General features: G+C 46.0%; 1 protein-coding gene across 1 annotated transcript in view; it reads left to right on the forward strand.

Moving 5' to 3' along the window:
- Positions 1-16,262, forward strand: part of TSPAN2 (tetraspanin 2) — a 41,086-nt gene that overhangs the window by 20,439 nt on the left and 4,385 nt on the right. Inside the window, exons 3-7 of the mRNA XM_061410449.1 lie at positions 7,120-7,217; positions 8,378-8,452; positions 9,851-9,949; positions 11,281-11,352; positions 14,741-14,824. Of these exons, the coding sequence (XP_061266433.1) occupies positions 7,120-7,217; positions 8,378-8,452; positions 9,851-9,949; positions 11,281-11,352; positions 14,741-14,824 (428 nt within the window). The remainder of the gene's footprint in view (positions 1-7,119; positions 7,218-8,377; positions 8,453-9,850; positions 9,950-11,280; positions 11,353-14,740; positions 14,825-16,262) is intronic.

Raw genomic sequence — 16,262 nt, forward strand, 5'->3', positions numbered from 1 at the left:
GGTTGATATTTCTTTCCTCAATAAATAATTTTCCAAATAGGAAAGACACCAGATCTCTAGTAATAAAATGAAAAGAAAAAATGTACCAGGATACCATTTTATGGACTTGCATAGCAAACAGTATGAGGTAATAGGACTTTAAAGAAGAAGCAGGCCCAGTTTTTGGAAAATCTCACTTCATGTCCCTAGGTACTGTGCACTGAACTGTGTATTTTCTTTTCAGAATAGGTTCCAGAGCAATCAGCACATTAAACTCTTATCACCACTTTGTTAAAGAGCCCCGGAGAACAAGCTTGGCCCATTAAAGTGCTCTTAAAGAAACACAACCTTCCCCTGAGAGGGACCTCAGGAAGGCACGTGGTGTAACTCCCTGCTTCCAGGCAGATGACTGCCACCCTTTGTAGGAAATCTTTCTTCCTCTGGGGCTTCCCAAGTGGCTGTTGCTGTCCATTCGCTCAGTTGTGTCTGACTCTTTGAGACCCCATGGACTACAGCATGCCAGTCTCCCCTGTCCTTCACCATCTCCTGGAGTTTGCTCAAACTCATGTCCATTGAGTCGATGATACTATCCAATCATCTTGTCCTGTCACCCCCTTCTCCCACCTTCAATCTTTCCCAGCATCAAGGTCTTTTCTAATGAGTCGGCTCTTCGCATTAGGTGGCCAAAGTATTGGAGCTTCAGCTTCAGCATCAGTCCTTCCAGTGAATATTCAGGGTTGATTTCCTTTAGGATTGACTGGTTTGATCTCCTTTCAATCCAAGGGACTCTCAAGACTCTTCTTGAACATCACAGTTCAAAAGGTGCTAGTGGTAAAAAAAAAAACCCGACTGCCAATGCAAAAGACACAAGTTCCATCCCTGGGTCAGGAAGATCCCCTGGAGAAGGGAATGGCAACCCACTCCAGTATTCTTGGCTGGAGAATCCCCAAGGGCAGAGGAGCCTGGTGGGCTACAGACCATGGGGTCGCAAAGAGTCAGACACTACTTAGAAGAGCACACGTGCACTTCCTCCTCTAGGGGGATACTTTCCTTTCTGGGACCCTTATGTCTTCCTCCTTGGTGGTGGAGAGAATGTCCCTTCATATAATAAAGATCTGGGATTGACTTAATAGTGAGGGACCAGTGTGGAGAGGATCCAGCTGTGAGGGGAGTTAGAAATGAGGCCGGGGAGCCAGGGCAGTCAGACTGACTACACCTGCCACCTCTTCTCAAGGACTTCTGAGTTCAGGTCGAGACCTGGGCCTGACCCAGGGCATCACGACCACTGGTTGCTAGGGTGGAGAAGGGAGAGCCTGGCAAGAGTGGAACTGGCAACAAGAAAGGCTGGGGTGACTTGGTGTTTCCCAGACTCTCTTCATTTTGGGTGTTTCCCAGACACTCCCTTCACTCCTGGGAGAAACCCCCAATGTCTTCCAAGTTCCACTAACATGCCACTCTGCTCTCCTGTTACAGTTTTTCTCTGGGGCTGCCCCTTAGGGGTACAGACAACACAGGGGTCTTCCTTCCAGAGGCACAGGGTGGGGAGAGATTCCCTGGGCCCTCAGAAGGCTGGAACACATGAAGTCATGTCTGTGAGCAAAGGATGGAGGGCATCAGCAGGTTCCTCCCCAAGGGGAAGGAGCTGCCTGCTCAGACTCAGCCACTCACTCTCTGGAATCCCAGGTTGTCTGTGGCTGTCCCTCCGTGAATACAGAGCTGCAGAGCCTGGCTTTGATTGTGGCTAAATGTCATGTGTAAGGTAAGCGTTCCAGTGCTGAGTGTTGTGGGGCTTTTTAAAGACTCTGACTCACTCTGGTAATATTTTTTACTTCTCGATTTTTAGTTGTACCTGAGATTCATAGTAGTTGCAAAACAGACATGTGATATAGCTTACACTGTTGACACAATTTCTCCAAAGCATTTTTACAAGAACTTAAGTATAGATAATTACTGCCATATTGCAAATAACAAAACAGAAACAAGAGGACTTACCTAAAGACACAGTTGGCAGGCCCAGATTTCTGGCTCCCACCCCAGAAAATGCTTTGAGGGGAAACCCCAGAAATCATCAGTATTAGATTCCTTGGGCACTTTTCTCAAGGAAGGAGGAAAAGAACCCTCCTGCCCTTTCTTGTTGTTGTTTTGTCATGGACTGCAACCCCATGGGCTGCAGCACGCCTGACTTCCCTTTCCTTCATGATCTCCCAGAGTCTGCTCAAACTCATGTCCATTGAGTCAGTGATGCCATCCAACCATCCCATTTTCTGTCCTCCCCTTCTCCTCCTGCCTTAAATCTTTCCCAGCATCAGGGTCTTTTCCAATGAGTTGGCTCTTCGCATCAGGTGGCCAAAGTATTGGAGTTTCAGCTTCAGCATCAGTCTTTCCAATGAAAAGTTACAGATTTCTAGTTAAGAAAATCACCTTTCTTCTGGTTCCTACTGCAAGTGCAGCATAGGAGTTTGGGCGCCCACTTTGGAGTAGAGTCCTGGATTTGGTTCCAGTTTCGAGCCTTACTAGCTGTGCACTCTTCGGTAAGTTACCTCTCTGTGTCTCAGATTCCTCCCCTCTGAAATATGAATACCACTACTACATACCTCACAGGGCTGATGTGAGCATGAGATGATTTAACCTATGAGTGTACTTGAGTGCAGTGAACCCTCAATAAGTATTAGCGGCTGTGCTTACCTCAGGGCAGGCCAAGGGAGGAGTCCGCCGCGGGCGGCACAACTGCATGGGAGAGTAGGAGAAGGGGAGATAATGGAGTGGTTTAGATGCCAGATAGTCAGGCCGAGAGACTAGCTGATAGCACCGAGGCTTCTCAGGCACCAGACTCCTGAGATAATGCCCGTCAAGGGCACAGTACAGACTCAGAGACCCTGAGGCACTGGAGTGGTGGTGGTCACTCTTAGTGTTGAATGACTCCATGACTCATGCATGTTATATTCCTACAATAGCATTCAGTAACTAACATCTGCTATGGTTATTTAGCAAGGACCCAAGGCCTCACCTGGCTTTCCAAGGCTCAGTGATAAAGAATCCGCCTGCCAATTCAGGAGACAAGTTCCATCCCTGGGTCAGGAAGATCCCCTGGAGAAGGAAATGACAACCCACTCCAGTATTCTTGCCTGGAGAATCCCATGGACAGGAGCCTGGCAGGCTACAGTCCATGGGGTCGTAAAGAGTCGGACACAGCTGGGCAACTGAGCACACAAGTCCTAACTTTCTCCATGAATTAAGTCCCAACCAGTATTCCAAATTCATATATAATTGTGTGTGTCCACAACAAGCTAGGAGGGAGGGAAAGTTGCACAGAAGCAGAGAAAAATATTTTTCGATGAAAAACGGTCATTAGATGGATATGTAAAATCATCTGCTGCCAAAAACTCACTGAAATTGATGACCATGCCACTATTCAGTCCCTAAAAGGTGAGCCATTTAAAAATGAGTTGACTCAGACAAGGCGTTTAGGTCACTGTCTCCTTTCTGTGTTACTTGGGATGATGCTTCTAGCTTAGAAAGAAGGATCTGAAATCAGAGACAAGTGATGGAACTGTCAGGAAATTGGTGGTAGCATGTCACCTGGAGATCATTGGCATGGCAAGGCCTAGCTATTAATGCTAAAAATGCAATATCAAAATGTTTTTTCTTTCTCAAACTAAGGGAAATGGGACTCAGGAAGCATAGGGGATTGGGTATAGGTTATCCCCTTGTCACAAAGCTGCTGTGGGAGCAAAAGGGCCCCCACACTCAGATAGTGAGTAAAAGTCGCTCAGTCATGTTCGACTCTTTGCAACCCCATGGACTATATAGTCCATGAAATTCTCCAGGCCAGAATACTGGAGTGAGTAGCCTTTCCCTTCTCCAGGGCATCTTCCCAACCCAGAGACTGAACCCAGGTCTCCCTGCATTGCAGGCAGATTCTTTACCAGCTGAGCCACAAGTGAAACCCAAGAATACTGGAGTAGGTAGCCTATCCCTTCGCCAGGGGATCTTCCCGACCTACAGAAAGCATCTTGAAATTAAAGTGTGCCTGCCGATCAATCTATCCTTTCAATAGCTGTGTTTTGAGGGCCAGATCAGAAAAAGGATAAGGTATCCTTGGAAGCTACAAGTGGCCCCATGGCGTGCAGAGTATTACAGCCAGATTTGAAACTGGATTCAGCAGGCCCAAGACCTTTGCCACAAGTAGAATTTCTTCTGATTTTCACATCAACTCCAACCAGCAGTGCTCGTTTGGCATAGGGCTGAGTCACGTGGCCACACATGCACAGGAGGAGAGGTTTTCCAGGGAGAGGCCTCGGGAACTGGAGCTGCTGGGTTGGTTTCAGGGTGTTTGCTCTGAGCTCTGTGATTCTGATAGCCTAAGAATGGAGTATGGAGTATATGTATGTGCTCAGTCATGTCTGACTCTTTGAGACCCCGTGGACTGTAGCCCACCAGATTCCTCTGTCAATGGGATTCTCCAGGCAAGAACACTAGAGTGGGTTGCCATTTCCTACTCCAGGGGAACTGTCCTGACCCATGGCTTGAACCCACGTCTCCCACATCTCCTGCATTAGCAGGCAGATTCTTTACCACTGGAGGAATGGAATATTGTACAAATAAGCACATTTTCTAAGGGAGCTCTTATTTTGGAAGGGCAAGGGGCTGAGTGGGCTTGTTCACAGTGGGGAGCAGCTCTGTCCTCCTCAGACTCAGGTGCCTCTGTCCACTGTACCCAAACCTCAGGAGCACCCCTCCCTGTGGAGCTGCACACTCTCAGGAGCCCCTGCAGGCTGTGCAGCCAGTCCTCATCTGCCTGACTCGGGAGAGCCCAGCCATGTGGTGACTTCTTGGATGCTTGTTGGAATGTAGCCCCAGCATGTATCTCTAAGCAAAGATGGGTGATGGTAGACAGTCCATCCACAACTTCCAGTCTGATTTGCTCTCCCTTTATCCTCATATCCAACAAACACTGACTGGGAATTCTATCTTGTTCCTGGTGTATTCTAGGTAGGGTGAATAATGTTTGTTCAAGGATTTAACATCTATAGATGAGAAAGACATATATGGGAACCCACAGGCTGAGTTTCATCATGATGAATTCCTATGTGACTGGAGTGTAGGATGGATAAGATCCCAGAGGGTCCAGTCTCTAGGCTGTGACTCCAAGCAGGATCTGTAGACAGTATCATGCAGCAGTGAAGAGGCAATGGACACCATAAGCAGGAAATCCATCCAATAAGGTGGCCCAACCAGGAAATGTTCTGTGAGGGAACTGTTTCAATGAGGGTGGAATCAGGGCTCCGGACCTGTGTGTCCTGCCTGGAGCCCTCTTGCTGCCCTGACCCCCATTATAGAAATAGAAATATGTAATATACTTGCCTTACTTACTGCTTTGAGGAGAAGGAAATAAAAGAGCTTTGAAAAGTGAAGAAATGCTTTAGAACAATAAGGTAATTAGGCAGTGGGGCCAACAGTAGTATTATTTTTAATTTGTTTTCATTTCTCCCATTACCACATCCATTCTCCATGAAATTATTTTTTTAGGGAAAAGGAAAAAGGAGGAAGTGGCTGAGCCTGCCTAGCAGGAAATACATAAATACCTGTCTCGGGACCTTGGAAGAACAGGGCTTCCCTGACTCTGAAAGGGGCCCAAGAACAGCCTGGGTGGTGCAGGAGGCAGCCCGCCTGCTGCTCAGCTCTCAGGGAGCAGCGAGGTCTGCCCACAAACCACCGTCAGCACCCAGAGGGGCCCCACAGGCGCCCTGCAGGCCAGCCTCAGGGTTTCCCCACAGGGGTGGCGTGCCAACTCCCTGCCCCCTCAGGGATGGGCGTGGTTTCCAGGTGACTCACATGAATAAAATGCAGAAAATAGAGTTGAGGCAATGGGCATTATTCTAAGCAAGCCAAGTTCCAGACCCCATATTGTGTTCTAACTTATCTCAGGATCAGAAAAGGAATCAGAACCTGGCTTGCCCTTCTTTCTCTCACAACGAGAACATTTCTGCCCTTTTCTTTCTCTGTGAGAACAGCTGTTCCTGTGGCTTGACTTCAGAACTGAGCAAAATTATCACTCAAATTGAGGCCGCTGTTATTGCTGGGGAGGCAGGATGGGCTGATGGCCATGAGCTGGCTTTGGAGGCAGATGGGTATTTTTATCCCAGCTCTATGATCTTGGGCAAATCACTTAACTTTTGGAACCCAGCTCCTCTGCCTAAAAAAAAAAAAAAAAAGATGAAGATAATAATGGTATCTGCTTCATGAAGATTAAATGAATAAATTTGTGCCAAGTGCTTAGAACAGTTCCTGGAGAAAAGAAGCCCTTAAAGCAAATGTAGCTAATAGTCTATTAACAATAACAGTGTTGGTGCATATTACCTTATCGCCTCCCCTCACCAGCTTTTTTCTTGTGACATGTATAACCTAGCATGTGTCCTGTGTATGTGGTATTGCCCTGTAAAATTTATCATTCACACAGAGCCTTACTGCCTCATCACTGTGTCTTCCACCCCTCCCCTTAATTAAAAGCCTCCCTCATCTGTCCCACCTCCTCCCTGCTTCCCTGTCTCTGCCTGGGCAGACCAACAGCCCTCTCCCCTCCCAGACACTTTGTCCTCAGGGCCTTTACAAGGTGGGGGAACAGCTACTAATTCCAGAGTGCCACGAGAGACCACGGGCTCCTAGGAAGATGTGGGTTCTTGCCCAAGCTCTGGCACTGGCTCCTCACCACCCTTGGATTCAGTGTTACCAGTTTATATGAATGGCACTAACAGTCACTTCACAGGGGTAGTGGAGGCTGGAAGGTACAGTGCCAGGCAGATAGGAGGCACTTGGAGGTGACTAAGAGTTGTGGAACAGATGCACCGGCCAGTCTTTGCTCGTTGTGTGACCTGAGCGGCTTCCTTCACCTCTGTAAACACGAGCTTTCTTTGTTCCCTGGGGATTATAGCAGCGCCTCCCTCTCAGGATCCTTGTGCAGGTGTTCGAAGAGCTCAGCAGGAAGCACTCCCCAAGGGTTAACCTTTATCTATTAACAACTGAAGGCTCTGCCAGGCAGGTTGTCTGCGGTGGTGGTGACTGAGGCCAGGCTGGCAGCATTGGTGCTGGGGAGAGAGTCCGTCGTGACTGGTCAGCATCTTCTCTGTCCTCTCCCCACAGGGCTCTATGTGCTGGTTGGAGCAGGGGCCCTGATGATGGCCGTGGGCTTCTTCGGGTGCTGTGGGGCCACGAGGGAGTCGCAGTGTGTTCTTGGATCTGTAAGTGGGGAGAGATGGGGAAGGACTTGGCCTGGAGCTGGGCATTATCTTTGTCCCTATGTCTACGGAAAGCATGAAAAAAAAAATAGTTCGTTAGTGTGAAGATGTTTGGGGAGGAAAAGTGCCTGATGATACCTCACAGTGACTGAGGCAGCTACAAGATTCCTGTAGTCAGGGAAACACTTATCTACAAGAAAAGTACTGCTGTTTGAGATCAATAATTTAAGCAAACATCCCTCTTGTGGTTTGTTTTAACAAGCAGCCTCTGTTAAAAAAAAAAAAAAGGAAAAACTGCAGTTAACTGTTATCCATCCAATGCCGGTGTGACCAAAGGGGAAAGAGGAGCAGGAAGGAAGTTTTTGTATTTCTCCACAAGGCATCAGAAACAGCAGGTTTATTAGGTGGCCTCTCCTTGCTCTCTGCAGTCTTTGATGTTTGACTGTGGCCACTTCTCCTGATCTCTTGCCGTGTAAAGTTTCTAACTCACTTCCTTAGTTCCCCACTCTTTCTTTTTCCCCTGTTGTGGAGCATCCTGTGTCTTGTTTATCACTGAACTTAGTTTAATCAGAGCAGACCCACGAGATCAGAGCAGAAATCTGTCCGGAAGGACACCCTTCACCTCCACTCCCCCTCCTCAGAGCATCCATCTACAGCACGCGGTCTCAGGTCACCTCCTCCCCAAATCCAGCACTTCCAGTCACTGTCTATCTCCTGGTCTGATTTTATATCTTTATAGAACCTCTTTTGTTCATCAAGCAGTCACTGAACATATGGGTGCCAGGCACTGTTCTAGGTGGTGGGATTTCTATATCACTCTGAAATGATCTTACTCTTCTATTGCTTACTCATTCATCATTTCCTGCTCTTTCTATTATTAGTATTATGTCCAAAAGAGCAGAGACACTGAGATCTTATCTTATTCACCACTGTATACCCAGTGCCCAGGGAAGTTCCTGGCCCAGAGCAAATGCTCAATAAATGATTGCTGAATGAATTACTGAGCAAACAAACTGCATGTGGACCAAGGGATCAGATGCTTCCTTCTGTAATATTTCTGTTCAAACTAATAACCTTGTTTTTCAAGGAATTAGAATTAAAGAGGTTAAATAAATTGAAAAGGTTATTGAATTAATGAAGGTAGTATTTTCTCTCCTTTACAGTTCTTTACCTGCCTATTGGTGATATTTGCTGCTGAAATAACCACTGGAGTATTTGCTTTCATAGGCAAGGATGTAGTAAGTAAATGTTACTTATAAATGTTCTTTAATGATGGTTAAAGTGTTCTCTTTATGGCAAAAGACATGAGAATATTGACAACCACAGTGACATTCCAAAGCCAAATAAACCCCAGAATTATCTTTTATGCAGAATTTTTAACCTAGAAATGTGGTGCAGACTTAAGCAGGTGCGCGCGTGTGTGTGTGTATGTGTGTGTGTGGCTGCATACATGTAAGTGCACATATATTCCTGGGGAGGTAGTTAATTGCTTTCATTAGATACATGAAGGAACCTATGGGTTTTTGTAACAAAAGGATCTCTAATTTAAGGTGATCCTGTTTGGAATGTGGGAGGAGCTAGATTACAGGTGTGAGAAGTAGGGATGGAGAAGAACACACATTTGCACCCCTGTTCGCTTGTCCTTTGTTCTTAGGGTTTGGCCTGGGTAGAGGACAGGTCAACCTCAAAGACTACAGTCTGCCTTCTGTGTGCCCATGAAGCCAGTTTAGATTTGTGCTCAAACTGTAGGTGCGCAGGATAGATTATCAGAAGAACCCACAGACGAAGGTAGTTTTTTAGGCTTAAACATGCAAAGAGGAGTGAAATGGAAGAGGAGGAAGAATGGAATCTTAAGTTTTGCTGTATTTCATGTAAATTCACATGCTATCAATTCTGTTTATGAATTTATTTTAGATTTTAAAAATGGTAAATATGTAGAATGAGTAACTATCCTCCTCTGGAATTTTTCTAAAGTTGTTGTTCAGTTGTTAAGTCATGTCCGACTCTTTGGGACCCCATGGACTGTAGCACACCAGGCTCCTCTGTCCTTCACCACCTCCTGGAGTTTACTCAAACTCCTTTAACCTCAAATATGTAAGTTAGAGGAATTGGATCTTATGACTTCTTGAGAGCCTATGGATTTGGGGGTCACATGCTGTTACACTAGAAAAAACATTCTCTGCATTTTCTATGGTATTTAAATGCTGAAACAGTTTTCCCTGGTCATGAACACCTTTTAAACCACGTCATGAAAAGATTTGAGTACTTGTTACCAAGGGAGTCCCAAGAATGCATAGGTTTCTACCCTGGCTGTGCACCAGAATCACCTGGGTGGGACCCAGGAACCTAGGGTTCAGTTTTTGCTGCTGTCCATTCAGGGCTGAGAACCTCCACTCTAAGAAATCTTTCTATTCTGTGAAAATTATTTTTGGTTAGTCTATCCTTCCATCAGAAGCATCTTAGAAATTCCAGAACCTGCAATCTAGTCCATATATATGGAATTACCCTCAAGTCCAAATAAACACATGAAAAGGCCATATTCTTGAAGGATGGGGAAGAGGGCTTTTTTCTTGATGAAAGGAGAACATTTGGAACTTCCCACTCATGTCCCTTTGTTTTCCTGATATTTTTTTCAGGCAATACGACATGTTCAGACCATGTATGAAGAAGCTTATAATGATTACCTTAGAGACAAGGAAAAGGGAAATGGGACTCTCATCACCTTCCACTCAACGGTAAGTGACTTCTTCCTTCAAATTTCATCTTCTAAAGATTACTGAGTCACCGACTTAATGGACGTAAGTTTGAGCAAACTCAGGGAGACAGTGAAAGACAGGGAAGCCTGGCATGCTGCAGTCCATGGGGTCACAAACAGTTGGACATGACTGAGTGACTGAACAGCAACAAATATTATGCACAAGCTAGGTTCTCTAATCACCTAGATTAGAAATAAGAATAAATTGAGTGAAGCCAGGCAGCAGCATTGTATTTCTCCGTTCGTGGGAGTCACCATTTGCGTTATATGTAGAATCTAGAAGAGAAAAAGGTCTAACACAGAGTTGACAAGAGGAAGTCTGGACACGCACCCAGAGAGACAAAGCTGCCCAGTGAATACCAGCTTCTGCCAAGAGTGGCCCTGTGGTGTAACAGAAACAACCGTGACCTTCCTTCATGTCAGAAAAGCTTATCTCTAGCTGCAGCTCTGCCGCAGAACAGCTTCATGACCTGGAGCAAGTTCCTTGCCTCCCTGATCCTCACTCAGCTCCCCCAGGTGCGAGACAGAGGGATACGTGAGGGAGGCATGTGCGGTTTCTCCCAGGATGTCCTGTGGGAACATGCTGTCGGTGCAGCAATCTTTCCAAGAAAGACTTCCAGGGGAGATGGGCCAGGCCAATGGTGTCCTGATTTCCCAACCACTGTGATACAGAGAAGCAGCAGTGCACTCCTGGCCAGGTGTTTTCAGGTAGCCCAGTTCTTGTATGTCACAGGCCTGTCCTGGAAGTCGCCAACCATTTATCCTGTTCAGCCACAGCCACCCCAAGGACGTCAAACAGCACACAGGTTCCTTTGTCTTTGAAGGGCAGCCCTAAGGCAGGATACCTGTTGGCTGGCCAGTCTTTGAGTACCAGTCTTTTAGCCCCTGGGGTTCTCTGTGGTCACTTCTGCTCTCTATTCCGGGCTCTCTTCAGTTAATGAGCCTTTCCTGAAGCTCATAAAACATTAGCTACTTGGCAAAGCCAAAAGGAAAAATCTAAAGACCCAACTCCTGTCTAAAAACAGCAGTTTACACAGGCACTGTCAGCTTCTTGCCTTGTTTGGATTGCCTTCAGTCACCTCCTGTCATAAAAGGTGGACACTTTGGTGAAGTCATTTTTCTGCTCTGCCAGCATGACCATATGACCACGCTCTCCCCAGAGTGGCTGTTGGGTTGCATTGTCAGGCGACAAAAATGTTTTGCGGCCTCAGCAATCCCAGTCCTTTACAGAGAGACCCGGGCTTGTAACTGCTGCTTCTCCATCTGTGTCCTCTCATTACCTTCCCTAAAAGCTCTTTTCTGACTTTCTAGTTTCAGTGCTGTGGAAAAGAAAGCCCTGAACAGGTCCAACCCACCTGCCCAAAGGAGCTCCTAGGACACAAGGTAAGCGTCTCTACCAGATTCCTATCCTGCCTGTGGTGTTAAGATGGTTCTTGCTCTCAGGATGGAGGTTGTGATTCTAGGAGGCCCTCTCACAGTAGCTTCTAGCCTCAGTTTTATTCTATATAGAACAGGTGAAGCAATGCTGAGTCCCAATCTCCTGGTACCCTGGGGAATAACAGTGTGCTGACTTGCCGGTAATAATGCAAATAGAGTGGCCTTAATTAAGCTCACCAAGGCCAGGGGTGTGCACTCTTAAGAATGTTGCCCCATGAGTGTCTTCCATGGATGTCATGGCACTGATAAATGCTTCCTTTATTAAATGCTACATGACAGGCACTATGCCAGGTTCTGAAAACTCTAAGATAAAAAACAGATGGTCCCTGTCTCAATGGCCTCACAGTCTAGTCAAGGGAGTTGGTGCCGTGCAGAGTACAGTATCTGCCCAGCATACAGTGGAGACACAGTGGAGTCAGGAAAGCTTGACCATGGATGGGATTCTTGAGCCAAGTTTGAACAAGGGGAGGTCATTCCAGGTCCTGAAAGTAGCTGGAACAGAAAACATGACAGTGTGAAATTCCAGGACTGCAAGAGAGTAGGGAGCCCACAGGGAATGGCAGGGGACATTTTTGGAAAGGCTAACATAGGCTTGATTTTATACCTGGAACTTGAGGGAAGCCGTTGCTTTTGGTAGAGGATGAACATAATCGGTTTCACATTGTAGAAAGCACTCAGGTGACTGGGGGTGTGACTGGTAGAACAGAAGGCTATAGATTCATGGAGGGAGGCCATGGAGGTGACACTTGTTTTCACCCTGGTAAGAGAGGATGAGGGCTTAGAGCAAGTTACAAACAGAGGGGAGGGAGAGGACGTGACAGACTCAGAGATGTCCAGGGGTAGAATCCGCAGCCCTAGGTGACTGACTAGACGTGGATGGGGAGTGAAAGGGAAGAAGCTGAGACTTTGGACTCCTGCTGGGTAGACAGAGGCTCACTCAGTAAGAGAGGTGGACAGAGGGAAAGGAGCAGGTGACAGCTTCAGTTTCAGTCAAGTTTGCACACTAGGTACCTGTGACATTTGCAGGTAATCTGAGCTGAAGACACAGGTGTCAGAATCCAGTGAGCTGGTGATAGCTAAAGCCTAGGAGTGGATGGAAATGCCCAGGGGAGCATGTAGAATAAGGAATAAGGTGGGCAAAAGTGCTATCATTTAAGGGGAAAGCTAAGGACAAGTGGGCTTCCCTGGTGGCTCAGTGGTAAAGAATCTGCCTGAAATGCAGGAGACATGGGAGATGTGGGTTTGATCCTAGGGTCAGGAAGATCCCCTGGAGAAAGAAATGGAACCCACTCCAGTATTCTTGACTGGAAAATTCCATGGAGAGAACAGCCTGGTGGGCTACAGTCCATTCCATGGAATCACAAAGAGTTGAACACAACTCAATGACTGAGCACGCACACACGTGAGGACAAGTAGCCAGAATGAGACTGTGTAGAAAGAGTCAGAATGAGGGAAAGTTCAAAGACAATGCTCCTGTAGAGTGAGGGAGGTGGTGGCTTATCCATAAAGTCAAATGCTGAGAAGAGGACAAGGAAATAAAGGCTGGAAATAATGTGTTGGGATTTGATGCTTAGAAGATTCTTAATGACATTTGCCATGCAGTTTTGGTGAAGCAGTTTGGAATGCGCAAGAACAATGTAGGAAATGAGGGAAGTATGAGGATGTTTCTAGAAGCATCTGTATCATGGTCCTCACATTATCCTATCTCCTCACTTTACCTCTTAGTTTCCTTTTCATAGAAAGAAACTTTCTGTGAAAGAAAGGAGGGGACATGGGCAGAGCTGGAGGACGCGATTAGAGGGGGTTTTTGCTTTAGACTGCAGATCAAATGCGTGGTGTTACATAATGAGTGACAGTGTCAGTGCAGAAGGAGAGGCTGAATGTGTAGGAAGGAAGGGAGATATGTGGCAGCACAAGCTTCCAGAAGTGATGAGAGAATAAGATCCAGAGTCAGGAAAGGGGTTAACTTTCCACAGAGAAGGGCAGTGGCAAGAAGCAGTGTGCCTTGCTCACCTTGCATGCTCCCTGCAGAGAGCAGTACCTGGCACTGGATGAATGGGGTGTGTAAGTTTATAGGTGCAGATGAGGAAGGTTGGAAGAATTTCTATGGCTTGACTCCAATAAGTAAACAACTCATTATCTAAAGCATTGGTTCTCGAACTTTTACCAGAATGCAATGTAATTATTTTTGTGAGTCTATGGCCTTCTCTAAACTATTAGCTCCCTGAGAGTGAAAGAAACCATGTCTTATTTTCTCCAAATCCATCATGCCATTCCAGTGGCATGGCATGTAAGGCCGATGCTGAGAAATGTTTGTTGAATGAATTAACCATGAATGAATGAAGTATGATAGGAAATGTGAGGATAGTGGTAAGAGTTTCATATAGCTTATGCAAGTATCAGAGAGAGCTGATCATTGACAAGTGAAAGGACCTGGACAGCCTAAGGGCAAATTTGGGTTGCAAGAATACCTCTGTATTTAAGAGGACCAAACAGAAGTTGGAGAAAGTAATTACAATTATTATACAAGTGATCTATTCTGCCCCTGTCCAATATTCCCCCATCTGTGAAGTTTCTTTGGACCTGCCCTGCCCAGTCTCTGTGGGACACAGATGGAAGAATAATGCCATCCATCTCAGCCACCCAAGAAGAAAACAGTCCTCCAGCCCCCAGCACTTGGCTTTCCTTTGTTAAATTTGAACCTGTACAGACTTCATAGCTTCTTACTTACATACCTCGGAGAAGGCAATGGCAACCCGCTCCAGTGTTCTTGCCTGGAGAATCCCAGGGACAGGGGAGCCTGGTGGGCTGCCATCTGTGGGGTCGCACAGAGTCGGACACGACTGAGGCGACTTAGCAGCAGCAGCAGCAGCACTTACATACCTACCACTAGGTGATACCTACCTTGCGTAGTGAATTGGACCAAGTATTTTTAAAAAGTATGTAAAATCATTTAAACTGTAAATGGCAACCCAAAACAAGAGGCTATTATTCTGGGTATATTTTACTTATTTTTTATTTGCTGAAAGGAAAGAGAAGCTGCAAATTTTTAAACGCCTCATGTTCCAGAATAGCTTCCTCCCGCCAGGTTTCAGGGCTTTGAAGCAGCCATTGGCCTAAATAGGAAAACTCCACCAAAAGGAGAGGATTATTCTTTTTCTCCCAACTACATTTTTGGTTTATCAGAACCTAAAGGAGATTTTAAGTACCTAGGAGGAATGGTTTAAATATGACCAGAAGCTGACATAGGTCAATTCTCACAGGAATGGATTGGAACTGGATGATTCACACATACCATCAGTAGTTATTCCTGATCTTTTCTTTTCCAAAACAGAATTGCATTGATGAAATTGAGAGCATAATCAGTGTTAAGCTCCAGCTCATCGGAATTGTCGGTATTGGAATCGCAGGTCTCACGGTGAGAAAGTTCTAGAATGTACCTTCTTTGACCCCTAAGAAGCCTTTGAACCTTTGCATCTTCTCTTCAAGTGTGATGTGTCTTCAGAGAGATTTCTCATAAAAGACAAAGACTTTTTGACAAGATATCTAAGAACAAAGCTAATTAGACCCATCAATACTTAATTCTCTAAAAATGTGATACAAATTTCCATTTTAAATGAATTATGACTTTGAGTTTATCGTTGCAGTAGCTTCCCATTTTAAGCCCATCAAGCTTACACTAGACAAGTGATTTTTAATTCCGAGTCTCTTCCTTTGTTAGAAATTGAAGGTAACATAGGTTAAACTCTCTCACCTATGATCTTCAGAGGCAGCACCATGTGCTGATTAACAATGTGATCTCTGGCATCCCACTCCCTGGATTCAACTGCTAGCTCCACTGCTTACAAGCCCTGGGGTCACTGGAAGTTTTCTTAATTTCTCTATGTCTTAATTCCTTCATCAGCAGAATGGGGATCTTAATATACCAACCTCATAAAATTGTTGTGACGATTAAGTGGGATAATAGATGTAAAGAATAATTAGAAATTAATTCATATAAAGTGTCTGGAATGCAGCAGTCGATAAATGCTAGATCTACATGTAATGAGTGTTCCCAAACCCAGGACCCAGGCAAAGCATATATAGACGTGTGAATTGAAGCATACTGCACCCATGCACTGGCAAGTAGCTCAGTACCTCTAAAGCCCAAAAGAAGAATGTACAAGAGTCGATAGGGTCAGAAAGCTATGGTACATGTAGCAAGAGATGACACTGGAATGGTTTAGGAGGGTCCACATAATTGAGTTCTTTGTGTTACTTTTTGATAGGTCGGGCTTTATCCTTTAAGGTAGAGGGGAGCCACCCAGGTTTGGAAGGGCATGTAGTTCAATGTGGAGATAAAGTTGGAGGGAAGTAAGATTTAGGTAGGCCCCTAAAGAGGTGATTTCCACTGTCCAGGGGTTGAGTAATAGCTAATGCTAGGATAGACTTGTGGAGAAGGCAATGGCACCCCACTCCAGTACTCTTGTCTGGAAAATCCCATGGACGGAGGAGCCTGGTAGGCTGCAGTCCATGGGGTCGCTAGGAGTTGGATACGACTGAGCGACTTCACTTTCACTTTTCACTTTCATGCACTGGAGAAGGAAATGGCAACCCACTCCAGTGTTCTTGCCTGGAGAATCCCAGGGATGGGGGAGCCTGGTGGGCTGCCGTTTCTGGGGTCACAGAGAGTCGGACATGACTGAAGTGACTTAGCAGCAGCAGGATAGACTTGGGGCTTCCCTGTGAGCTCAGCTGGTGAAGAATCCACCTGCAATGTGGGAGACCCTGGTTCGATCCCTGGGTTGGAAAGATCCCCTGGAGAAAGGAAAGGCTACCCACTCCAGTATTCTGGCCTGGAGAATTTCATGGACTGT

The sequence above is a fragment of the Bos javanicus genome, chromosome 3 (genome assembly GCF_032452875.1).
Source record: "Bos javanicus breed banteng chromosome 3, ARS-OSU_banteng_1.0, whole genome shotgun sequence".
In the NCBI taxonomy this organism is placed as follows: domain Eukaryota; kingdom Metazoa; phylum Chordata; class Mammalia; order Artiodactyla; family Bovidae; genus Bos; species Bos javanicus.